This window comes from Coregonus lavaretus, assembly GCF_964263955.1.
Source record: "Coregonus lavaretus genome assembly, contig: HAP1_SCAFFOLD_1293, whole genome shotgun sequence".
Lineage (NCBI taxonomy): Eukaryota > Metazoa > Chordata > Actinopteri > Salmoniformes > Salmonidae > Coregonus > Coregonus lavaretus.
In genome coordinates, this window is record NW_028165638.1 from 111,217 (window position 1) to 136,488 (window position 25,272).

The 25,272-nt window shown below is 49.3% G+C and overlaps 1 protein-coding gene across 1 annotated transcript in view; it reads left to right on the forward strand.

Annotated features, from left to right (window-relative positions):
• The window catches only part of LOC311115649 (cyclin-dependent kinase 17-like), a gene marked incomplete at its 3' end in the record, with an annotated part of 46,530 nt that extends 22,444 nt beyond the window's left edge, over positions 1 to 24,086 (forward strand). Inside the window, exons 2-5 of the mRNA XM_084190809.1 lie at positions 12,338 to 12,486; positions 14,261 to 14,434; positions 14,784 to 14,917; positions 23,694 to 24,086. Of these exons, the coding sequence (XP_084046935.1) occupies positions 12,360 to 12,486; positions 14,261 to 14,434; positions 14,784 to 14,917; positions 23,694 to 24,086 (828 nt within the window). The 5' untranslated portion in view covers positions 12,338 to 12,359. The remainder of the gene's footprint in view (positions 1 to 12,337; positions 12,487 to 14,260; positions 14,435 to 14,783; positions 14,918 to 23,693) is intronic.
• Between the last annotated feature and the right edge of the window lie 1,186 nt (positions 24,087 to 25,272).

Here is a 25,272-nt window from a genome sequence, read left to right on the forward strand (position 1 = left end):
CTCCAGCTCAGCTCTCCTCAAAACTCCTGCCTGTTCCGTCTCCAGCTCAGCTCTCCTCAAAACTCCTGCCTGTTCCGTCTCCAGCTCAGCTCTCCTCAAAACTCCTGCCTGTTCCGTCTCCAGCTCAGCTCTCCTCAAAACTCCTGCCTGTTCCGTCTCCAGCTCAGCTCTTCTCAAAACTCCTGCCTGTTCCGTCTCCAGCTCAGCTCTCCTCAAAACTCCTGCCTGTTCCGTCTCCAGCTCAGCTCTCCTCAAAACTCCTGCCTGTTCCGTCTCCAGCTCAGCTCTCCTCAAAACTCCTGCCTGTTCCGTCTCCAGCTCAGCTCTCCTCAAAACTCCTGCCTGTTCCGTCTCCAGCTCAGCTCTCCTCAAAACTCCTGCCTGTTCCGTCTCCAGCTCAGCTCTCCTCAAAACTCCTGCCTGTTCCGTCTCCAGCTCAGCTCTCCTCAAAACTCCTGCCTGTTCCGTCTCCAGCTCAGCTCTCCTCAAAACTCCTGCCTGTTCCGTCTCCAGCTCAGCTCTCCTCAAAACGTCTGCCTGTTCCGTCTCCAGCTCAGATCTCCTCAAAACTCCTGCCTGTTCCGTCTCCAGCTCAGCTCTCCTCAAAACTCCTGCCTGTTCCGTCTCCAGCTCAGCTCTCCTCAAAACTCCTGCCTGTTCCGTCTCCAGCTCAGCTCTCCTCAAAACTCCTGCCTGTTCCGTCTCCAGCTCAGCTCTCCTCAAAACTTCTGCCTGTTCCGTCTCCAGCTCAGCTCTCCTCAAAACTCCTGCCTGTTCTGTGTCTCCAGTGGCCCAGTGCGGTGTAAGAGCATGGTGCTGGCAACTCCTGTCTGTGTCCTTGCAGCAGGAAGCCCCACGTCTCTCCTCACAATGAGGGCCTTACATAAGTGTGTTTATATTGGAGCCAGCAGCCCAGCAGACTGCTCCTTCACGCATGTTCTCATTCTGTTCCCTGAGTGATGGAGAAGGCTGCTCTTTACAGGGCCAAGGCTGACTACGGCCTGAGTGAGCTCACTCATGCCACTGAATCGTACCTGCACAGCAGACACAAAGGTCAGTAGGTCAGGGGTCGTGACCTCTCTCTTCCACTTCCTGTGGGTGGCCCTGCTTCCAGGGCACCGGTTGGCCCTGTGGCAGTCGCTTGGTCACATGACAGCGGGCTTATGGTGGAGACCGCCTTGTTTCCCTCTGTCAGGGCCTGTCTGCCCTCAACTGTAATCTCACCCCTACTCCCCCCTCCTCTCCTCGCCCATTCATTAACCGTTTACAGGTTGCTCAGTGCGACAGTAGTGAAAGGACAGTGCTGGTGGTTAGCGTGTATACTGTCCTATATGGAGCCCAGAGCTGTCAGAAGGCCCAGAGCTGTCATAAGGCCCAGAGCTGTCATAAGGCCCAGAGCTGCCATAAGGCCCAGAGCTGTCATAAGGCCCAGAGCTGTCATAAGGCCCAGAGCTGTCATAAGGCCCAGAGCTGTCATAAGGCCCAGAGCTGTCATAAGGCCCAGAGCTGCCATAAGGCCCAGAGCTGCCATAAGGCCCAGAGCTGTCATAAGGCCCAGAGCTGTCATAAGGCCCAGAGCTGTCATAAGGCCCAGAGCTGTCATAAGGCCCAGAGCTGTCATAAGGCCCAGAGCTGTCATAAGGCCCAGAGCTGTCATAAGGCCCAGAGCTGCCATAAGGCCCAGAGCTGCCATAAGGCCCAGAGCTGCCATAAGGCCCAGAGCTGCCATAAGGCATGCTTCCCAGCCCGAAATAATTCATATATATTGTTCTGTGTGTGTGTCTGATATATATATACAGTGGGGGAAAAAAGTATTTAGTCAGCCACCAATTGTGCAAGTTCTCCCACTTAAAAAGATGAAAGAGGCCTGTAATTTTCATCATAGGTACAAGTCAACTATGACAGACAAAATGAGAAAAAAAAATCCAGAAAATCACATTGTAGGATTTTTAATGAATTTATTTGCAAATTATGGTGGAAAATAAGTATTTGGTCAATAACAAAAGTTTCTCAATACTTTGTTATATACCCTTTGTTGGCAATGACACAGGTCAAACGTTTTCTGTAAGTCTTCACAAGGTTTTCACACACTGTTGCTGGTATTTTGGCCCATTCCTCCATGCAGATCTCCTCTAGAGCAGTGATGTTTTGGGGCTGTCGCTGGGCAACACATACTTTCAACTCCCTCCAAAGATTTTCTATGGGGTTGAGATCTGGAGACTGGCTAGGCCACTCCTTCGTTGCCCGGGCGGTGTGTTTGGGATCATTGTCATGCTGAAAGACCCAGCCACGTTTCATCTTCAATGCCCTTGCTGATGGAAGGAGGTTTTCACTCAAAATCTCACGATACATGGCCCCATTCATTCTTTCCTTTACACGGATCAGTCGTCCTGGTCCCTTTGCAGAAAAACAGCCCCAAAGCATGATGTTTCCACCCCCATGCTTCACAGTAGGTATGGTGTTCTTTGGATTTAACTCAGCATTTTTTGTCCTCCAAACACGACGAGTTGAGTTTTTACCAAAAAGTTCTATTTTGGTTTCATCTGACCATATGACATTCTCCCAATCCTCTTCTTGATCATCCAAATGCACTCTAGCAAACTTCAGACGGGCCTGGACATGTACTGGCTTAAGCAGGGGGACACGTCTTCCACTGCAGGATTTGAGTCCCTGGCGGCGTAGTGTGTTACTGATGGTAGGCTTTGTTACTTTGGTCCCAGCTCTCTGCAGGTCATTCACTAGGTCCCCCCGTGTGGTTCTGGGATTTTTGCTCACCGTTCTTGTGATCATTTTGACCCCACGGGGTGAGATCTTGCGTGGAGCCCCAGATCGAGGGAGATTATCAGTGGTCTTGTATGTCTTCCATTTCCTAAAAATTGCTCCCACAGTTGATTTCTTCAAACCAAGCTGCTTACCTATTGCAGATTCAGTATTCCCAGCCTGGTGCAGGTCTACAATTTTGTTTCTGGTGTCCTTTGACAGCTCTTTGGTCTTGGCCATAGTGGAGTTTGGAGTGTGACTGTTTGAGGTTGTGGACAGGTGTCTTTTATACTGATAACAAGTTCAAACAGGTGCCATTAATACAGGTAACGAGTGGAGGACAGAGGAGCCTCTTAAAGAAGAAGTTACAGGTCTGTGAGAGCCAGAAATCTTGCTTGTTTGTAGGTGACCAAATACTTATTTTCCACCATAATTTGCAAATAAATTCATAAAAAATCCTACAATGTGATTTTCTGGATTTTTTTTCCTCAATTTGTCTGTCATAGTTGACGTGTACCTATGATGAAAACTACAGGCCTCTCTCATCTTTTTAAGTGGGAGAACTTGCACAATTGGTGGCTGACTAAATACTTTTTTTCCCCACTGTATTGGTCCCATGTTTCATGAGCTGAAATAAAAGATCCCAGAAATGTTCCATATGCACAAAAAGCTTATTTCTCTCAAATTGTATGCACAATTTGTTTACGTCACTGTTAGTGAGAATTTCTCCTTTGCCAAGATATTCCATCCACCTGACAGGTGTGGCATATCAAGAAGCTGATTAAACAGCATGATCATTATTCATTACACAGGTGCATCTTGTACCGTGGACAATAAAAGGCGACAACACAATGCCACAGATGTCTCAAGTTTTGAGGGAGCGTGCAATTGGCATGCTGACTGCAGGAATGTCCACCAGAGCTGTTGCCAGATAATTTAATGTTAATTTCTCTACCATAAGCCGCATCCAACGTTGTTTTAGAGAATTTGGCAGTACGTCCAACCGGCCTCACAACCGCAGACCTGCTGGATCATCGGGGGGAGAGGCGTTAAGTGGGTGGGCCCTATGCCCTACCAGACCCACCCATGGCTGTGCCCCTGCCTAGTCATGTGAAATCTATAGATTAGGGCCTAATTAATTTATTTCAATTGACTGATTTCCTTATATGAACTGTAACTCAGTAAAATATTTTAAATTGTTGCATGTTTCGTTTATATTTTAGTTCAGTGTGTATATGTATGACGACATTTTGTTAATTTTTGATTTTTTCGGGTTCGGGCACACGCATTTTCTTTCTTGAGGCAAGCCGAAGTTGATAGCCGAAGTCTACGCCCCTTCGTCTGTGATTGGTCAACAGTAGGGATTCTTCAGTAAAGTTGTTTTCATGCACATTATTTTATAGAGAAATATTGCAACAAACATCTTAGTTAGATGTAAAATTACTCGACTAAGATCTCTAGCAAAAACGTCAATTAATGACAGATTTATTGAGTTATCTTCGATTAATTCGGACTATTTTGAGGAAGCGTTTGCTGGCTACGGCGTCTCAAAATGGACAAACAATACTATTGCCGCTTTCTTCTCATTTTTCAAGCGAAGTCTTTTAAGGGAGTATGAGAACCACTCGTTCAGTTCGCTTAGCCAACTACGGCTAGCCGCCAGCCTTCTCCTCAACCTACTTCTACTCCCTTCTCACAGCCTCTCCCTCCTCACAGCCTCTCCCTCCTCACAGCCTCTCACAGCCTCTCCCTCCTCACATCCTCTCCCTCCTCACAGTATCTCCCTCCTCACATCCTCTCCCTCCTCACATCCTCTCCCTCCTCACAGCCTCTCACAGCCTCTCCCTCCTCACATCCTCTCCCTCCTCACAGTATCTCCCTCCTCACATCCTCTCCCTCCTCACATCCTCTCCCTCCTCACAGCCTCTCACAGCCTCTCCCTCCTCACATCCTCTCCCTCCTCACAGTATCTCCCTCCTCACATCCTCTACCTCCTCACAGCCTCTCCCTCCTCACAGCCTCTCCCTCCTCACAGCCTCTCCCTCCTCACATCCTCTCCCTCCTCACATCCTCTCCCTCCTCACAGCCTCTCCCTCCTCACAGCCTCTCCCTCCTCACAGCCTCTCCCTCCTCACAGCCTCTCCCTCCTCACAGCCTCTCCCTCCTCACAGCCTCTCCCTCCTCACAGCCTCTCCCTCCTCACATCCTCTCCCTCCTCACAGCCTCTCCCTCCTCACAGCCTCTCCCTCCTCACATCCTCTCCCTCCTCACATCCTCTCCCTCCTCACAGCCTCTCCCTCCTCACATCCTCTCACAGCCTCTCCCTCCTCACAGCCTCTCCCTCCTCACAGCCTCTCCCTCCTCACAGCCTCTCACAGCCTCTCCCTCCTCACAGCCTCTCCCTCCTCACATCCTCTCCCTCCTCCCCCTTCCTCTTGCTTCTCTTAGTCTTTTCCCTACCCCCTCCAATCCTCACTGTCCTCCATGCCAGGCGAACTAATGTGGTAAATACAATTTTGCATACAGCTGCTGGGATGCCATCTGAGTTTGTCCACGTGGGGAAATCATGGTTAGTGTGTACTGTAAGGTGTTTGATGGAAGAAGACAGAACAGAATATCATTTTAGTCTCCTGCCGGGGGCTTTGCATTTAGACATATGGGGGGAGGGAAAGCAGTGTGTTGCCATGGCAACAAATCCTAATTAGCGCGTGCTGAATGGGACTACTTCTCTGGCCGTAGCCCAGTGTATCTGGAGCTCAGTCCTCTGCTCGGCCTACTTACTCATGGGAGCAGGGAGACACTGGGATCACATCCAACGCTCCAGGGCTTCAGACTAGACCAAAGTGCCAAGCTACGGGGACACGGACGGGATGGGTCGGACACTGCCGTCAATAACTCCAGTCAAATGTATTCATTTACTGTTCGCTCCAGTCAGTAGCTATACATCTTGTATCAATGCAATGTCTACATTTCACAATAGATGTGGGATTACTTGGATATTTAGCTTGAGGTTCTTGAGGTGTTTGATGGTTGTCCCGTGTAGCTCAGTTGGTAGAGCATGGCGCTTGCAACGCCAGGGTTGTGGGTTCGATTCCCACGGGGGGCCAGTATGAAAATGTATGCACTCACTAACTGTAAGTCGCTCTGGATAAGAGCGTCTGCTAAATGACTAAAATGTTATTTCTCATAAACCCATTTTACTATAGATGTGGTAGCTTGAGGTGTTTGATGCTTGTATTCCTTGTGAACTCTTTTTCTAGCAGTGTTGGTTATTAGGGAAGTGCCCAGAACAGGTTGAGTCCTGCTAGGGCTGGGCGATATGGCCTAACTTATGGGTGATTCAGCATGCTAGCCTGTCCACTTTGTTCAGATGTTGAAATCAAGTGGCCTACCTTATTTCTCAGAATGAGAACGAGTTGCCAATTCCTTATAAAAACAACGACTCCCATTGTCAGGGCGGAGACGTGCATCTCGTCATTATATACAGATCTCTGGTGTAAATGGGGAAACGAAGGAGACGAGACCAAAAATACAACATTGAGTACAAGAGGACATAAACGCACAACAAAACCTTGATTCTTGCGATACAGACATTTGGAATACAGTGATCCCTCGCCACTTCGCGGTTCACTTATCGCGGATTCGCTATTTCGCGGATTTTCATAATGCATTTTTTTTTTTTTGGTGCATTGTGCTCTGCATTCTGATTCGCTAAAAACTCACTCCCGCTTCTTGTATCAAAACATGCTACGAATTGTGCTATCATTTTGTCGTCTCGTGCAGTTATGTGTACGTACATAAAACAGCTTGGCAAATTTACATTAAGTTGGCCAAATTATCTTGTAATTTCGAACATCTCCTAAACCCATAATGTCGACGAAACGGCCTGGACCGACAAAAGCACCTGCGGATGGGCCCAAACGGCGGAAGATGCTACCTATCTCAGATAAAGTTAAACTTCTGGACATGCTAAGGGAAGGTAAATGACAAAGCCACAAAGCGACGATGAAAGAGAAGAGGGAGAAGAGGACACGAGAGATGAGGAGGAAGGACTAACGCTTGGTCGCTTAGCAACCATGGTGCGAATGGCCACTGAACTTAAGCGAGTAGCTGAGGAATGGGACCCTTTGATGAGCCGTTCATTACAGTTCTCCAACGTAATCGATGGTGGCATGTCGGTGTACAAGGATCTTTTTGCAAAGAAGAAAAAAGAGCGACAACAGCTGCCTATCACTATGTTCTTCTCCCGAACAAACACACCTGCACCGCGGGCTTCAGAAGAAGAGAACACTGCAGAGCGCAGTCAGGATGCAGCGGCCCAGTCTGAAGAGCAGTGAAACGGCCTACACGTGAGTCACTGTATTTGTATACATGTAATAGTTGCTAATTGTAAAAAAAAAAAGTTTTCTATTTCGCGGATTTCACTTATCGCGGGTCATTTTCGGAACGTAACCCCCGCGATAAACGAGGGATTACTGTATCGCGCAAAAACATACATTTGAAGGTCAGGAAGAACTCCCCACCGTAGGTCAGGAAGAACTCCCCACGTAGGTCAGGAAGAACTCCCCACGTAGGTCAGGAAGAACTCCCCACCGTAGGTCAGGAAGAACTCCCCACGTAGGTCAGGAAGAACTCCCCACCGTATGTACAGCATTATCAGTCTTTATCAGCCTTCTTTATTTCAGGGTGTGTCCTCAGTAGCTTTTCTTCACTGATCTGTTATTTTCTGCTGTAATGTTCCACAATAAAATAAACTGAGAACATTTAACAGTATCCATTTCTCTCGGATGACTCTCCCCTCTCCCCAGACCTTACTGACTGTCCCCTCCTCTCCTTTCCCCAGACCTTATTGACTGTGTCCTCCTCTCCCCTCCCCAGTCCATACTGACTGTCCCCTCCTTTCCTCTCCCCAGACCTTACTGACTGTTTCCTCCTCTCCTCTCCCCAGACCTTACTGACTGTCCTCTCCTCTCTCCTCTCCCCAGACCTTACTGACTGTTTCCTCCTCTCCCCTCCCCAGTCCTTACTGACTGTCCCCTCCTCTCCTCTCCCCAGACCTTACTGACTGTCCTCTCCTCTCTCCTCTCCCCAGACCTTACTGACTTTCCTCTCCTCTCTCCTCTCCCCAGACCTTACTGACTGTCCTCTCCTCTCTCCCCTTACTGACTGTCCCCTCCTCTCCTCTCCCCAGACCTTACTGACTGTCCCCTCCTCTCTCCTCTCCCCAGACCTTACTGACTGTCCCCTCCTCTCCTCTCCCCAGACCTTACTGACTGTCCCCTCCTCTCCTCTCCCCAGACCTTACTGACTGTCCCCTACTCTCCTCTCCCCAGACCTTACTGACTGTCCCCTCCTCTCTCCCCAGACCTTACTGACTGTCCCCTCCTCTCTCCTCTCCCCAGATCTTACTGACTGTCCCCTCCTCTCTCCTCTCCCCAGACCTTACTGACTGTCCCCTCCTCTCCCCAGACCTTACTGACTGTCCCCTCCTCAACTCTCCCCAGACCTTACTGACTGTCCTCTCCCCAGACCTTACTGACTGTCTTCTCCTCTCCCCAGACCTTACTGACTGTCCTCTCCTCTCTCCTCTCCCCAGACCTTACTGACTGTCCTCTCCTCTCTCCCCTTACTGACTGTCCCCTCCTCTCCTCTCCCCAGACCTTACTGACTGTCCTTCCGCTCCTCTCCCCAGACCTTACTGACTGTCCCCTCCTCTCCTCTCCCCAGACCTTACTGACTGTCTCCTCCTCTCCTCTCACCAGACCTTACTGACTGTCCTCTCCTCTCTCCTCCTCTCCCCAGGCCTTACTGACTGTCCTCTCCTCTCTCCTCCTCTCCCCAGTCCTTACTGACTGTCCCCTCCTCTCCTCTCCCCAGACCTTACTGACTGTCCCCTCCTCTCCTCTCTCCAGACCTTACTGACTGTCCCCTCCTCTCCCCAGTCCTTACTGACTGTCCCCTCCTCTCCTCTCCCCAGTCCTTACTGACTGTCCCCTCCTCTCGTCTCCCCAGACCTTACTGACTGTCCCCTCCTCTCGTCTCCCCAGACCTTACTGACTGTCCCCTCCTCTCGTCTCCCCAGACCTTATTGACTGTCCCCTACTCTCCTCTCCCCAGACCTTACTGACTGTCTCCTACTCTCCTCTCCCCAGACCTTACTGACTGTCCCCTCCTCTCCCCAGACCTTACTGACTGTCCCCTACTCTCCTCTCCCCAGTCCTTACTGACTGTCCCCTCCCCATCTCTCCTCTTCCCAGACCTTACTGACTGTCCCCTACTCTCCTCTCCCCAGACCTTACTGACTGTCCCCTCCTCTCCTCTCCCCAGACCTTACTGACTGTCCCCTCCTCTCCTCTCCCCAGACCTTACTGACTGTCCCCTCCTCTCTCCTCTCCCCAGACCTTACTGACTGTCCCCTCTCCTCCTCTCCTCTCCCCAGACCTTACTGACTGTCCCCTCCTCTCCTCTCCCCAGACCTTACTGATTGTCCCCTCCTCTCCTCTCCCCAGACCTTACTGACTGTCCCCTCCTCTCGTCTCCCCAGACCTTACTGACTGTCCCCTACTCTCCTCTCCCCAGACCTTACTGACTGTCCCCTCCTCTCTCCCCAGACCTTACTGACTGTCCCCTCCTCTCTCCCCAGACCTTACTGACTGTCCCCTCCTCTCTCCTCTCCCCAGACCTTACTGACTGTCCCCTCCTCTCCCCAGACCTTACTGACTGTCCCCTCCTCAACTCTCCCCAGACCTTACTGACTGTCCTCTCCCCAGACCTTACTGACTGTCTTCTCCTCTCCCCAGACCTTACTGACTGTCCTCTCCTCTCTCCTCTCCCCAGACCTTACTGACTGTCCTCTCCTCTCTCCCCTTACTGACTGTCCCCTCCTCTCCTCTCCCCAGACCTTACTGACTGTCCTTCCGCTCCTCTCCCCAGACCTTACTGACTGTCCCCTCCTCTCCTCTCCCCAGACCTTACTGACTGTCTCCTCCTCTCCTCTCACCAGACCTTACTGACTGTCCTCTCCTCTCTCCTCCTCTCCCCAGGCCTTACTGACTGTCCTCTCCTCTCTCCTCCTCTCCCCAGTCCTTACTGACTGTCCCCTCCTCTCCTCTCCCCAGACCTTACTGACTGTCCCCTCCTCTCCTCTCTCCAGACCTTACTGACTGTCCCCTCCTCTCCCCAGTCCTTACTGACTGTCCCCTCCTCTCCTCTCCCCAGTCCTTACTGACTGTCCCCTCCTCTCGTCTCCCCAGACCTTACTGACTGTCCCCTCCTCTCCTCTCCCCAGACCTTACTGACTGTCCCCTCCTCTCCTCTCCCCAGACCTTACTGACTGTCCTTCCGCTCCTCTCCCCAGACCTTACTGACTGTCCCCTCCTCTCCTCTCCCCAGACCTTACTGACTGTCTCCTCCTCTCCTCTCACCAGACCTTACTGACTGTCCTCTCCTCTCTCCTCCTCTCCCCAGGCCTTACTGACTGTCCTCTCCTCTCTCCTCCTCTCCCCAGTCCTTACTGACTGTCCCCTCCTCTCCTCTCCGCAGACCTTACTGACTGTCCTCTCCCCAGACCTTACTGACTGTCTCCTCTCCTCTCCCCAGACCATACTGACTGTCCTCCCGCTCCTCTCCCCAGACCTTACTGACTGTCCCCTCCTCTCCTCTCCCCAGACCTTACTGACTGTCCCCTCCTCTCCTCTCCCCAGACCTTACTGACTCTCCTCTCCCCAGACCTTACTGACTGTCCCCTCCCCTCCTCTCCTCTCCCCAGACCTTACTGACTGTCCCCTACTCTCCTCTCCCCAGACCTTACTGACGGTCCTCTCCTCTCCCCAGACATTACTGACGGTCCTCTCCTCTCCCCAGACATTACTGACTGTCCCCTCCTCTCCTCTCCCCAGACCTTACTGACTGTCCTCTCCCCAGACCTTACTGACTGTCTTCTCCTCTCCCCAGACCTTACTGACTGTCCCCTCCTCTCCTCTCCCCAGACCTTACTGACTGTCCCCTCCTCTCTCCTCTCCCCAGACATTACTGACTGTCCCCTCCCTCCTCTCCCCAGACCTTACTGACTGTCCCCTCCTCTCTCCTCTCCCCATACCTTACTGACTGTCCCCTCCCCTCCTCTCCTCTCCCCAGACCTTACTGACTGTCCCCTACCCTCCTCTCCCCAGACCTTACTGACGGTCCTCTCCTCTCCCCAGACATTACTGACGGTCCTCTCCTCTCCCCAGACATGACTGACTGTCCCCTCCTCTCCTCTCCCCAGACCTTACTGACTGTCCTCTCCCCAGACCTTACTGACTGTCTTCTCCTCTCCCCAGACCTTACTGACTGTCCCCTCCTCTCCTCTCCCCAGACCTTACTGACTGTCCCCTCCTCTCTCCTCTCCCCAGACATTACTGACTGTCCCCTCCTCTCCTCTCCCCAGACCTTACTGACTGTCCCCTCCTCTCTCCTCTCCCCATACCTTACTGACTGTCCCCTCCTCTCTCCTCTCTCCAGACCTTACTGACTGTCCCCTCCTCTCTCCTCTCCCCAGACCTTACTGACTGTCCCCTCCTCTCTCCTCTCTCCAGACCTTACTGACTGTCTCCTACTCTCCTCTTCCCAGACCTTACTGACTGTCCCCTCCCCATCTCTCCTCTCCCCAGACCTTACTGACTGTCCCCTCCTCTCGTCTCCCAGACCTTACTGACTGTCCCCTCCTCTCGTCTCCCCAGACCTTACTGACTGTCCCCTCCTCTCGTCTCCCCAGACCTTATTGACTGTCCCCTACTCTCCTCTCCCCAGACCTTACTGACTGTCTCCTACTCTCCTCTCCCCAGACCTTACTGACTGTCCCCTCCTCTCCCCAGACCTTACTGACTGTCCCCTACTCTCCTCTCCCCAGTCCTTACTGACTGTCCCCTCCCCATCTCTCCTCTTCCCAGACCTTACTGACTGTCCCCTACTCTCCTCTCCCCAGACCTTACTGACTGTCCCCTCCTCTCCTCTCCCCAGACCTTACTGACTGTCCCCTCCTCTCCTCTCCCCAGACCTTACTGACTGTCCCCTCCTCTCTCCTCTCCCCAGACCTTACTGACTGTCCCCTGTCCTCCTCTCCTCTCCCCAGACCTTACTGACTGTCCCCTCCTCTCCTCTCCCCAGACCTTACTGATTGTCCCCTCCTCTCCTCTCCCCAGACCTTACTGACTGTCCCCTCCTCTCGTCTCCCCAGACCTTACTGACTGTCCCCTACTCTCCTCTCCCCAGACCTTACTGACTGTCCCCTCCTCTCTCCCCAGACCTTACTGACTGTCCCCTCCTCTCTCCTCTCCCCAGACCTTACTGACTGTCCCCTCCCCTCTCCTCCTCTCCTCTCCCCAGACCTTACTGACTGTCCCCTCCTCTCCTCTCCCCAGACCTTACTGACTGTCCCCTCCTCTCCTCTCCCCAGACCTTACTGATTGTCCCCTCCTCTCCTCTCCCCAGACCTTACTGATTGTCCCCTCCTCTCCTCACCCCAGACCTTACTGACTGTCCCCTCTCTTCTCTCCCCAGACGTTACTGACTGTTCCCTCCTCTCTCCTCTCCCCAGACCTCCCCTGCCAGAGAGCTCCATGGAGAAGATGAAGAAGTTTAGGAGGAGGCTGTCCCAGACTCTGCGAGGGAGTCAGACCATCGATGAGTCTCTGTCTGAACTGGCTGAACAGATGACTACAGAGGAGAATGGCATCAAGGACAGCGGTGAGGGGTGGTGTGTGTTTGTGATGGACAGAGTGTGTGAATGGATGAATGAATGTGTGGTTATGTGGATGTAACGTGAGTCACTGTTTCTGTTTGATACTACTCACTACTATGATACTACTCACTACTATGATACCACTCACTACTCATTATTATTCCTCCAAGTTAGGGGCTAGACGGTTGTATGTAGCCTGTGAGGCGTCAAAACAAAGATAGTGTGACATAGCTAGTTAATGATCTCTCAGCTGATATTAAGCCTTCCAGGGATAGTCTGGTGTCTGGTGTTGTCGTTGGCTGCCATGGTGTTGCTATGGTGCTGGCTTCTCAGGGTCTCGAACGTTCTAGAGTTTCCATGACATTGCCACAGTGACTTAGAGGACTCTGTGAAAGCAGCTGAGCATCTTGAAGCACATTTCTCTCCTCCTTCTCTGTTCTCTGTCTCTCTCGCTCGCTCTTTACATCACCAGGCTTTATCAATGTTTTCCCCAGCTTCCCAGCTCCCCTCTACTTTTCTTCAACAGCTCCCCTCTCTTCTCTCCTTTAACCCAGCTTCTCTCTCTCTCCTTCCCTCTCTTCTCTCCTTTAACCCAGCTTCCCTCTCCTTCCCTCTCTTCGCTCCTTTAACCCAGCTTCCCTCTCTTCTCTCCTTCCCTCTCTTCTTCTCTCCTTTAACCCAGCTTCCCTCTCCTTCCCTCTCTTCGCTCCTTTAACCCAGCTTCCCTCTCTTCTCTCCTTCCCTCTCTTCTCTCCTTCCCTCTCTTCTTCTCTCCTTTAACCCAGCTTCCCTCTCCTTCCCTCTCTTCGCTCCTTTAACCCAGCTTCCCTCTCTTCTCTCCTTTAACCCAGCTTCCCTCTCCTTCCCTCTCTTCTCTCCTTTAACCCAGCTTCCCTCTCTTCTCTCCTTCCCTCTCTTCTCTCCTTCCCTCTCTTCTTCTCTCCTTTAACCCAGCTCCCCTCTCCTTCCCTCTCTTCCCTCCTTCCCTCTCTTCTTCTCTCCTTTTAGCCAGCTCCCCTCTCCTTTTCTCCAACAGAGGATGTTGCTATTCACTCAATCATCTCATCCCATGTTTTTTTTCTGGGCTTTTAAAGAGCTTTTAACTCCAGATCTGCCCTGACTGTTCCCTGCTCATGATTAGGGACAGATTAGGTGTGTGTGATAATGAAGTTGTGTGGAGGAGGATGATTGACGTGCTTGTGCCTGTGTGTTCTGTGCGGAGGGGATTGTGTTGTGGCAGTCTGCTGCGTGTTCCAATAGAAGTTGAGGAGACCGAACGGAGTGGTCAGATAGATGAGGAGAGATGGTGTGATGGGGAGGAGTCCTAATATCATAGTCTTGATCTGATTTTATATAACACTACAACACAGCAGTAGTAGTGGAATAAGAGATGTGGTGTGTGTGTGTGTGTGTGTGTGTTATCAAGTAACGGTGTAGGAGGGAGTGTGTTTGGTCATCTGTTGTTTTGACAGACTGTGTTTTCTCTCTGATTTAATGTTCTTCCTCCATCTTTGATCTTAATCCTATTGTTAATGTTCTCTATATCCCTCTCTCTCTCTGTATTCATGTATTCTTATCTTTATCTGTCCAGACACAAGGCCTAATAATACCTAAAGACCTTGCATATCCTGACAATATGCCTAGTTTTAGGCCTTGGGTTTTCCCTGGTCAGGTTACTTGGTTCGGGGAAACCTCCTGGTTCCGTCTATGCTAAACAATACAGGTTAAGGTAGTCCTGTATTGATGATTCACACAGTTCTCTCTTCCTACCCCCCCCAGGGACCATGGTGCATAACGGTCACGGTCTTCCACCCTCGGCCCACAGTGTTCACTCCTTCCTGCACCAGTACACTAGTTCCTTCAAGAAGCCCCCACTACGGAGACCCCAGAGTGTCATAGGAGGAGGAGGGCTAGGGTCTCTGGTGGCCATGCAACGCAACGGCAGCCGCCTCGGTGAGACAACACACACACACAGGCATGGACACACACACACACAGGCATGGACACACACACACACACACACACAGAGTGTCAGTTGAGCCAGGAGAGCAGGTAGGACAGTGGAAACTGACCAGGGAGTGGTTGCTGCTATAGTTCCCAGCAGCAGCAGCAGTGGATGACGTTGAGTTGATGGAAAGAATAACATTCACTCATACGTTTATGGGGCCCCTGCTCTTATCAAGTACTGATTATACAGTCGTCCTTGTCAGGGCGTGCATTTTTTGCCATATTGACCTCATCCTGTAAAAATGGCTCATCTCTCTCTCCTCTCCTATCTCTCATCTCTCTCCCTCTCTCTTAGACATCGTCCATGAGAATATGAAGATGGGCTCTGACGGAGAGAGTGACCAGGCATCAGGGACGAGCTCAGACGAGGTTCAGTCCCCCACAGGGGTGTGTCTGAGGAACAGGGGCAACCGACGCATCTCTGCAGAGGTACGTCTAGCCCACCGTCTCCCACCTTCATCCATCCATCTGTCATCCCTTCATCCCTTCACCGCCCACTCAGGGGTGGAGGAGGATAGGAAGGGGTGGAGGAGGATAGGAAGGGGTGGAGGAGGATAGGAAGGGGTGTTTGTTAGAGGCATTCAACTTCTTTTGGAGGACAATGGAAGTTTAGGGGGGAAATCATTTTTTATTAAACCAAGTAGGAATGAGTTTTGCCGTGTAACAAATAGATTTCCGTTCCACTGTCCTACATGAGTGACTCACGATCTCTCACCTCTCGTACCCTTGGTAGTATACACTCACCGGACAGTTTATTAGGTATACCACCCGTTCGTGAAAACGGATCGCTCCTACAGACAGTGAGTCACGTGGCCGTGGCTTGCTATATAAAGCAGACAGGCATCGAGGCATTCGGTTACTAGAAAAGGGAAAAACGAGTGACCTAAGTGACTTTGAGCGTGGTTTGATTGTCGGTGCCAAGCGCGCCGCATCCAGTATCTCAGAAACGGCCACCCTCCTGGGCTTTTCACGCACTACAGTGTCTAGAGTTTCCCGAGAATGGTGCGACAAACAAGAACACATCCAGTCAGCAGCAGTCCTGTGGGCGAAAACAGCTCGTTGATGAGAAGGATTGGTTGATTGGTCGAAGGAGAATGGCAAGAATAATAGGCAATCCACAAAGAGACGAATTCAGGCTGTTCTGGAGGCAAAGAGGGGTCTGACCCGGTACTAGCTGGGTGTACCTAATAAACTGGACGGTGAGTGTATATTTCCCTTAGGAAGTGAGTGGTGTGTTTGACAGTATGAATAAGTTACTCTGTGTGGTCTCCTGGCTTGGGTGGATGAACCCAAACAGTCTAACACGTCCTCGGCTGCCCACGGAATCTTAGCACATACAGTTGAAGTCGGAAGTTTACATACACTTAGGTTGGAGTCATTAAAAACTCGTTTTTCCTACCACTCCACAAATTTTTGGTTAACAAACTATCGTTTTGGCAAGTCGGTTAGGACATCTACTTTGTGCATGACACAAGTAATCTTTCCAACAATTGTTTACAGACAGATTATTTCACTTATAATTCACTGTATCACAATTCCAGTGGGTCAGAAGTTTACAAACACTAAGTTGAATGTGCCTTTAAACAGCTTGGAAAATTCCAGAAAATTATGTCATGTCTTTAGAAGCTTCTGATAGGCTAATTGACATCATTTGAGTCAATTGGAGGTGTACCTGTGGATGTATTTCAAGGCCTACCTTCAAACTCAGTGCCTCTTTGCTTGACATTATGGGAAAATCAAAAGAAATCAGCCAAGACCTCAGAAAAATGTTTTGTAGACCTCCACAAGTCTGGTTCATCCTTGGGAGCAATTTCCAAACGCCTGAAGGTACCACGTTCATCTGTAAAAACAATAGTACGCAAGTATAAATACCATGGGACCACGCAGCCGTCATACCGCTCAGGAAGGAGACGCGTTCTGTCTCCTAGAGATGAACGTACTTTGGTGCGAAAAGTGCAAATCAATCCCAGAACAACAGCAAAGGACCTGGTGAAGATGCTGGAGGAAACAGGTACAAAAGTATCTATATCCACAGTAAAACGAGCCCTATATCGACATAATCTGAAAGGCCGCTCAGCAAGGAAGAAGCCACTGCTCCACAACCGCCATAAAAAAGCCAGACTACGGTTTGCAACTGCACATGGGGACAAAGATCTGACTTTTTGGAGAAATGTCCTCAGTTTCATCAGACCAATGACTATCGTTATGTTTGGAGGAAAAAGGGGGATGCTTGCAAGCCGAAGAACACCATCCCAACCGTGAAGCACGGGGGTGGCAGCATCATGCTGTGGGGGTGCTTTGCTGCAGGAGGGACTGGTGCACTTCACAAAATAGACGGCATCATGAGGAAGGAAAATTATGTGGATATATTGAAGCAACATCTCAAGACATCAGTCAGGAAGTTAACGCTTGGTCGCAAATGGGTCTTCCAAATGGACAATGACCCCAAGCATACTTCCAATGTTGTAGCAAAATGGCTTAAGGACAACAAAGTCAAAGTATTGGAGTGGCCATCACAAAGCCCTGATCTCAATCCTATAGAAAATTTGTGGCCAGAATTGAAAAAGCGTGTGCGAGCAAGGAGGCCTACAAACCTGACTCAGTTACACCAGCTCTGTCAGGAGGAATGGGCCAAAATTCACCCAACTTATTGTGGGAAACTTGTGGAAGGCTACCCAAAACGTTTGACCCAAGTTAAACAATTTAAAGGCAATGCTACCAAATACTAATTGAGTGTGTGTAAACTTCTGACCCACTGGGAATGTGAAGAAAGAAATAAAAGCTGAAATAAATCATTCTCTCTACTATTATTCTGACATTTCACATTCTTAAAATAAAGTGGTGATCCTAACTGACCTAAGACAGGGAATATTTACTAGGATTAAATGTCAGGAATTGTGAAAAACTGAGTTTAAATGTATTTGGCTAAGGTGTATGTAACCTTCCGACTTCAACTGTACGTAATCTTAGCACGTACGTAATCTTAGCACGTACGTCAATTTGACACGTACGTAAATGTAACCTGTATGTAAACTTAACACGTAGGTAATCTGACCATGTGTCACACCACCAGCATGTCCTCATATGACTCATCAAGCTAATAGTGTGTGTGACAGACCAGACAAGACCCACCAGCAACGTTGTTTATCATCAAACTAGTATCCGGAATCTAAATCTTACTACTGTAAATCTTTGGAAGTCATTAAACTGTAAAGTGCATATGATGAGTGATGTTCGCTAGGAAAAGGGATTGGTGGTTTTCCAGCAACGAGGCCTGCCTTGGAAACAACAAAACAGAAGAGAAAAATCGATGGGTGTTTTTTTTTCTTCACCATTGGCATTCACAACATCAAAAACCTGATGACGTAAAACCACATGGTGCATTTGCTTTCATACTGTTGCATATTGACACAGAACACTTCTATTGATGTACTATATGCATACAGAAAGGTTTGAGTCTGGTAGAAACCTACTGCGTGTCCCTTACTGTACATATTGACAGAGCATTTTCTTGTTTGAACTTTTATACAGTACCAGTCAAAAGTTTGGACACACCTACTCATTTAAGGGTTTTTCTTTATTTTTTACATTGTAGAATAATAGTGAAGACATCAAAACTATGAAATAACATGTAGTAACCAAAAAATATGTTAAACAAATCAAAATATGTTATATTTGAGATTCTTCAAATAGCCACCCTTTGCCTTGATGACAGCTTTGCACACTCTTGGCATTCTCTCAACCAGCTTCATGAGATAGTCACCTGGCATGCATTTCAAATAACAGGTGTGCCTTGTAAAACGTTAATTTGTGGAATTTCTTTCCTTCTTAATGCGTTTGAGCCAATCAGTTGTGTTGTGACAAGGTAGGGGTAGTATACAGAAGATAGCCCTATTTGGTAAAAGACCAAGTCCATATTATGGCAAGAACAGCTCAAATAAGCAAAGAGAAACAACAGTCCATCATTACTTTAAGACATGAAGGTCAGTCAATATGGAAAACTTTTAAAGTTTCTTCAAGTGCAGTGGCAAAAACCATCAAGCGCTATGATTAAACTGGCTCTCATGAGGACCGCCACAGGAATGGAAGACCCAGAGTTACCTCTGCTGCAGAGGATAAGTTCATTAGAGTTACCAGCCTCAGAAATTGCAGCCCAAATAAATGCTTCAGAGTTCAAGTAACAGACACATCTCAACATCAACTGTTCAAAGGAGACTGCGTGAATCAGGCCTTCATGGTCGAATTGCTGCAAAGAAACCACTACTAAAGGACACCAATAAGAAGAAGAGACTTGCTTGGGCCAAGAAACACGAGCAATGGACATTAGACCGGTGGAAACGTGTCCTTTGGTCTGACAAGTCCACATTTCTGATGTTTGGTTCCAACCGCCGTGTCTTTGTGAGACGAGGAGGAGGTGTGATGGTGTGGGGGTGCTTTGCTGGTGACACTGTCAGTGATTTATTTAGAATTCAAGGCACACTGAACCAGCATGGCTACCACAGCATTCTGCAGCGATACGCCATCCCATCTGGTGGGACTATCATTTGTCTTTCAACAGGACAATGACCCAACACATCTCCAGGCTGTGTAAGGGCTATTTGACCAAGAAGGAGTGTGATGGAGTACTGCATCAGATGAGCTGGCCTCCACAATCCCATGACGTCAACCCAATTGAGATGGTTTGGGATGAGTCGGACCGCAGAGTGAAGGAAAAGCAGCCAAGAAGTGCATATGTGGGAACTCCTTCAAGACTGTTGGAAAAGCATTCCAGGTGAAGCTGGTAGAGAGAATGCCAAGAGTGTGCAAAGCTGTCATGAAGGCAAAGGGTGGATATTTGAAGAATCTCAAATATAAAAATTTAAAAAATGGTTTAACACTTTTTTGGTTACTACATGACTCCATATGTGTTATTTCATAGTTTTGATGTCTTCACTATCATTTTACAATGTAGAAAATAGTAAAAAAATAAAGAAAAACCCTTGAATGAGTAGGTGTGTCCAAACTTTTGACTGGTACTGTACATATTAAGATTTTATATCAAAACATCAAACAGTATGACGATACAGACAGAGTATTATCTGTGAATGTACTTTATGCCTTACAGAGGTTTGAGTCTGGTTGTGCAGCGCAGTGGTTAAACTCTCTGACAGGGAAACGCATTGTATGTTCTTTACGACCTGCTGAGCCATCACCAGGGAGAAGGCAGAGGGGGAACATCTGATTGGACAACAGAGGTCCACTCCAACTGTGTTTATTGGTTGTTTTGACCACAGACCCTCTGGGGATTTGCCAGGGCTCCTGTCTCTGCGTTCAAAAGACCAAGGTTGCGTCCCAAATGGCACCATGTTCCCTATGTAGTGTGCTACTTTTGAACTAGGGTGACAGTTGGGAATAATGTGTCAGTTGGGACGCAGGCCAAGTGCTTAGGCCGGATTAAAAAAACCAAACCAAAAAACGTTAAGCAGCTTATTTCGGGGGGGGGGGGGGGGGGGGGGTACACAGGAACATGGAAACCCCACAAGCAACACCACCTCTTCCTCTCCTCCTCGCTCTTTTTCTTCTCTCTCTTTTCATTCACCCTCTTTATTTCTCCCTACCTCCCTCCCTCTGACTCTGCTAGCAAGATAGCTCTCCCCACACTGCCTCCTATAGGCAATCCACAATTAGCTAGCTCCTGTTTAGAGCCACTCCCTACAGAGTCCTGCTTTGTGTGTTTTGGAATGAGCTGTTTGACTCCCTCCAGGCAGCACAGCTTCAGCCCAGAGCACCACAACACATCCCATCACATGCCTGGTGAGTATTGACACATTGCCTTTAGCACACAGGGAGAGGGAAGGAGCTCCACATAGGAGCTTTTCTGTCCCACTGCTCCATCAAGAACTATCAATACAGTATACACTGCTGCGCTGCCTGAGCCTGGGGACTTTCACCGGCTTTCCTGGAGCCTGGGGTCTTTCAAATCAAATCAAACTTTATTTGTCACATGCTCCGAATACAACAGGTGTAGACCTTACCTACAAGCCCTTAACCAACAATGCAGTTCAAGAAAGAGTTAAGAAAATATTTGCCAAATAAACTAAAGTAAAAAAGAATCAAAAGTAACACAATAAAATAACAATAACGAGGCTATATACAGGGGGTACCGGTACCGAGTCAATGTGCGGGGGTACAGGTTAGTTGAGGTAATTTGTACATGTAGGTAGGGGTAAAGTGACTATACATAGATACAGTGGGGGGAAAAAAGTATTTAGTCAGCCACCAATTGTGCAAGTTCTCCCACTTAAAAAGATGAGAGAGGCCTGTAATTTTCATCATAGGTACACATCAACGATGACAGACAAATTGAGAAAATAAAATCCAGAAAATCACATTGTAGGATTTTTAATGAATTTATTTGCAAATTATGGTGGAAAATAAGTATTTGGTCACCTACAAACAAGCAAGATTTCTGGCTCTCACAGACCTGTAACTTCTTCTTTAAGAGGCTCCTCTGTCCTCCACTCGTTACCTGAATTAATGGCACCTGTTTGAACTTGTTATCAGTATAAAAGACACCTGTCCACAACCTCAAACAGTCACACTCCAAACTCCACTATGGCCAAGACCAAAGAGCTGTCAAAGGACACCAGAAACAAAATTGTAGACCTGCACCAGGCTGGGAAGACTGAATCTGCAATAGGTAAGCAGCTTGGTTTGAAGAAATCAACTGTGGGAGCAATTATTAGGAAACGGAAGACATATAAGACCACTGATAATCTCCCTCGATCTGGGGCTCCACGCAAGATCTCACCCCGTGGGGTCAAAATGATCACAAGAACGGTGAGCAAAAATCCCAGAACCACACGGGGGGACCTAGTGAATGACCTGCAGAGAGCTGGGACCAAAGTAACAAAGCCTACCATCAGTAACACACTACGCCGCCAGGGACTCAAATCCTGCAGTGCCAGACGTGTCCCCCTGCTTAAGCCAGTACATGTCCAGGCCTGTCTGAAGTTTGCTAGAGTGCATTTGGATGATCCAGAAGAGGATTGGGAGAATGTCATATGGTCAGATGTAACCAAAATAGAACTTTTTGGTAAAAACTCAACTGTCGTGTTTGGAGGACAAAGAATGCAGAGTTGCATCCAAAGAACACCATACCTACTGTGAAGCATGGGGGTGGAAACATCATGCTTTGGGGCTGTTTTTCTGCAAAGGGACCAGGACGACTGATCCGTGTAAAGGAAAGAATGAATGGGGCCATGTATCGTGAGATTTTGAGTGAAAACCTCCTTCCATCAGCAAGGGCATTGAAGATGAAACCTGGCTGTGTCTTTCAGCATGACAATGATCGCAAACACACCGCCCGGGCAATGAAGGAGTGGCTTCGTAAGAAGCATTTCAAGGTCCTGGAGTGACCTAGCCAGTCTCCAGATCTCAACCCCATAGAAAATCTTTGGAGGGAGTTGAAAGTCTGTGTTGCCCAGCGACAGCCCCAAAACATCACTGCTCTAGAGGTGATCTGCATGGAGGAATGGGCCAAAATACCAGCAACAGTGTGTGAAAACCTTGTGAAGACTTACAGAAAACGTTTGACCTGTGTTATATACCTTTTGTTGGCAATGACAAAGTATTGAGAAACTTTTGTTTTTGACCAAATACTTATTTTCCACCATAATTTGCTAAAATCCTGCAATGTGATTTTCTGGAGTTTCTTTTCTCATTTTGTATGTCATAGTTGACGTGTACCTATGATGAACATTACAGGCCTCTCTCATCTTTTTAAGTGGGAGAACTTGCACAATTGGTGGCTGACTAAATACTTTTTTCCCCCACTGTAATAGACAGCGGGTAGCAGCAGTGTAAAAACAAAGGGGGGGGGGGGTCAATGTAAATAGCCCAGGTGGTCATTTGATTAATTCTTCAGCAGTCTTCTGGCTTGGGGTAGAAGCTGTTAAGGAGCCTTTTGGTCCTAGACTTGGCGCTCCGGTACCGCTAGCAGAGAAAATAGTCTATGACTTGGGTGACTGGAGTCTCTGACACCGCCTTGTATATAGGTCCTGGATGGCAGGAAGCTTGGCCCCAGTGATGTATTGGTCCGTACGCACTACCCTCTGTAGCGCCTTACGGTCAGATGCCGAGCAGTTGCCATACCAGGCGATGATGCAACCAGTCAGGATGCTTTTGATGGTGCAGCTGTAGAACTTTTTGAGGATCTGGGGACCCATACCAAATCTTTTCAGTCTCCTGAGGGGGAAAAGGTGTTGTCGTGCCCTCTTCACGACTGTCTTGGTGTGTTCGGACCATGATAGTTCATTGGTGATGTGGACACCAAGGAACTTGAAACTCTCGACCCGCTCCACTACAGCCCCGTCAATGTTAATGGCGCCTGTTCGGCCTGCCTTTTCCTGTAGTCCACGATCAGCTCCTTTATCTTGCTCACATTGAGGGAGAGGTTGTTGTCCTGGCACCACACTGCCAGGTCTCTGACCTCCTCCCTATAGGCTGTCTCATCATTGTCAGTGATCAGGCCTACCACTGTTGTGTCGTCAGCAAACTTAATGATGGTGTTGGAGTCAAGTTTGGCCACACAGTCGTAGGTGAACAGGGAGTACAGGTGGGGACTAAGCACGCACCCCTGAGGGGCCCCAGTGTTGAGGATTAGCGTAGCAGACGTGTTGTTGCCTACCCTTATCACCTGGGGGGCGGCCTGTCAGGAAGTCCAGGATCCAGTTGCAGGGGGAGATGTTTAGTCCCAGGGTCCTTAGCTTAGTGATGTGCTTTGTGGTCACTATGGTGTTGAACGCTGAGCTGTAGTCCATGAACAGCATTCTCACATAGGTGTTCCTTTTGTCCAGGTGGGAAAGCGCAGTGTGGAGTGCGATTGAGATTGCGTCATCTGTGGATCTGTTGGGGCGGTATGCGAATTGGCGTGGGTCTAGGGTATCCGGGATGATGCTGTTGATGTGAGCCATGACCAGCCTTTCAAAGCACTTCATGGTTACCGACGTGAGTGCTACGGGGCGGTAATCATTTAGGCAGGTTACCTTCACTTCCTTGGGCATAGGGACTGGTGGTCTGCTTGAAACATGTAGGTACAGACTCTGTCAGGGAGTAGTTGAAAATGTCCATGAAGACTCTTGCCAGTTGTTCCACTTATGCTTTGAGTACACATCCTGGTAATCCATCTGGCCCCGCGGCTTTGTGAATGTTGACCTGTTTTAAGGACTTGCTCACATCAGCTACCGAGAGCATTCACCGGCACTCCTGGAGCCTGGAGCCTTTCACCGGCACTCCTGGAGCCTGGGGCCTTTCACCGGCACGCCTGAGGCCTTTCACCGGCACGCCTGAGGCCTTTCACCGGCACTCCTGGAGCCTGGGGCCTTTCACCGGCACGCCTGGAGCCTGGGGCCTTTCACCGGCACGCCTGGAGCCTGGGGCCTTTCACCGGCACTCCTGGAGCCTGGGGCCTTTCACCGGCACTCCTGGAGCCTGGGGCCTTTCACCGGCACTCCTGGAGCCTTTCACCGGCACTCCTGGAGCCTGGGGCCTTTCACATGGTCCATATACCAGCACTCCGGGTGAAGTTGCCCCTAAAGTTCAGAGGAGAATAGAATAGAAAGTCCATTCTGAATATGTATATTTTTCTTTGGCATTACCATACCATAATGATTACAACGTTATACTCACCATAACATTAAACAGTGGACCTGACACACTGTATGAAGGGATTCCCCGACCTCTCTGACTGAGCCTCCTCTGTGTCTGCTGTCAATTAGGTCAGGTACAGTAGTGTTATATTGTCCTGTAGTCTAAAGAGCAAACATGGCTGTTCTGCTGTCAGTAGTGTTATATTGTCCTGTAGTCTAAAGAGCAAACATGGCTGTTCTGCTGTCAGTAGTGTTATATTGTCCTGTAGTCTAAAGAGCAAACATGGCTGTTCTGCTGTCAGTAGTGTTATATTGTCCTGTAGTCTAAAGAGCAAACATGGCTGTTCTGCTGTCAGTAGTGTTATATTGTCCTGTAGTGCTAGACTAGAGAGGATACATGGCTGTTTTGGGATTACATCACTGTATGGGATTACAGAATGTAATACGTTCCAGATGGGCCCCGTTGTACGGGATTAGGACCGGTTGATTGGATGACTGGAGAGGGGGAAGGGGTTCAGAGGTCAGCTGACGGATGACATCCCCCCCCCCCTCCGCCCCCAATATTGCCAATCCTGGCACTGGAGGGATCAAGATAGACCAGGATGATTCCGTCATTTAAACAAAGAAAACGTAAATCCAGTAATAGCAGCAATAACACGTACCTATACTGATACTATATGGACATACTGTATGATTCAACATCCCCCTAGTTAAAACAGGTTACAACCTACTACTACACAACCAAAAGGCAGATGAGGTCATAGTCACGTTCCAGACAGAAACAGAAAGAGTAGAGCCAGGAGGGTAGAGCCAGGAGGGTAGAGCCAGGAGGGTAGAGCCAGGAGGGTAGAGCCAGGAGGGTCGGGCCAGGAGGGTAGAGCCAGGAGGGTAGAGCCAGGAGGGTAGAGCCAGGAGGGTAGAGCCAGGAGGGTAGAGCCAGGAGGGTAGAGCCAGGAGGGTAGAGCCAGGAGGGTAGAGCCAGGAGGGTCGGGCCAGGAGGGTAGAGCCAGGAGGGTAGAGCCAGGAGGGTAGAGCCAGGAGGGTAGAGCCAGGAGGGTCGGGCCAGGAGGGTAGAGCCAGGAGGGTAGAGCCAGGAGGGTAGAGCCAGGAGGGTCGGGCCAGGAGGGTAAAGTCAGGAGGGTAGAGCCAGGAGGG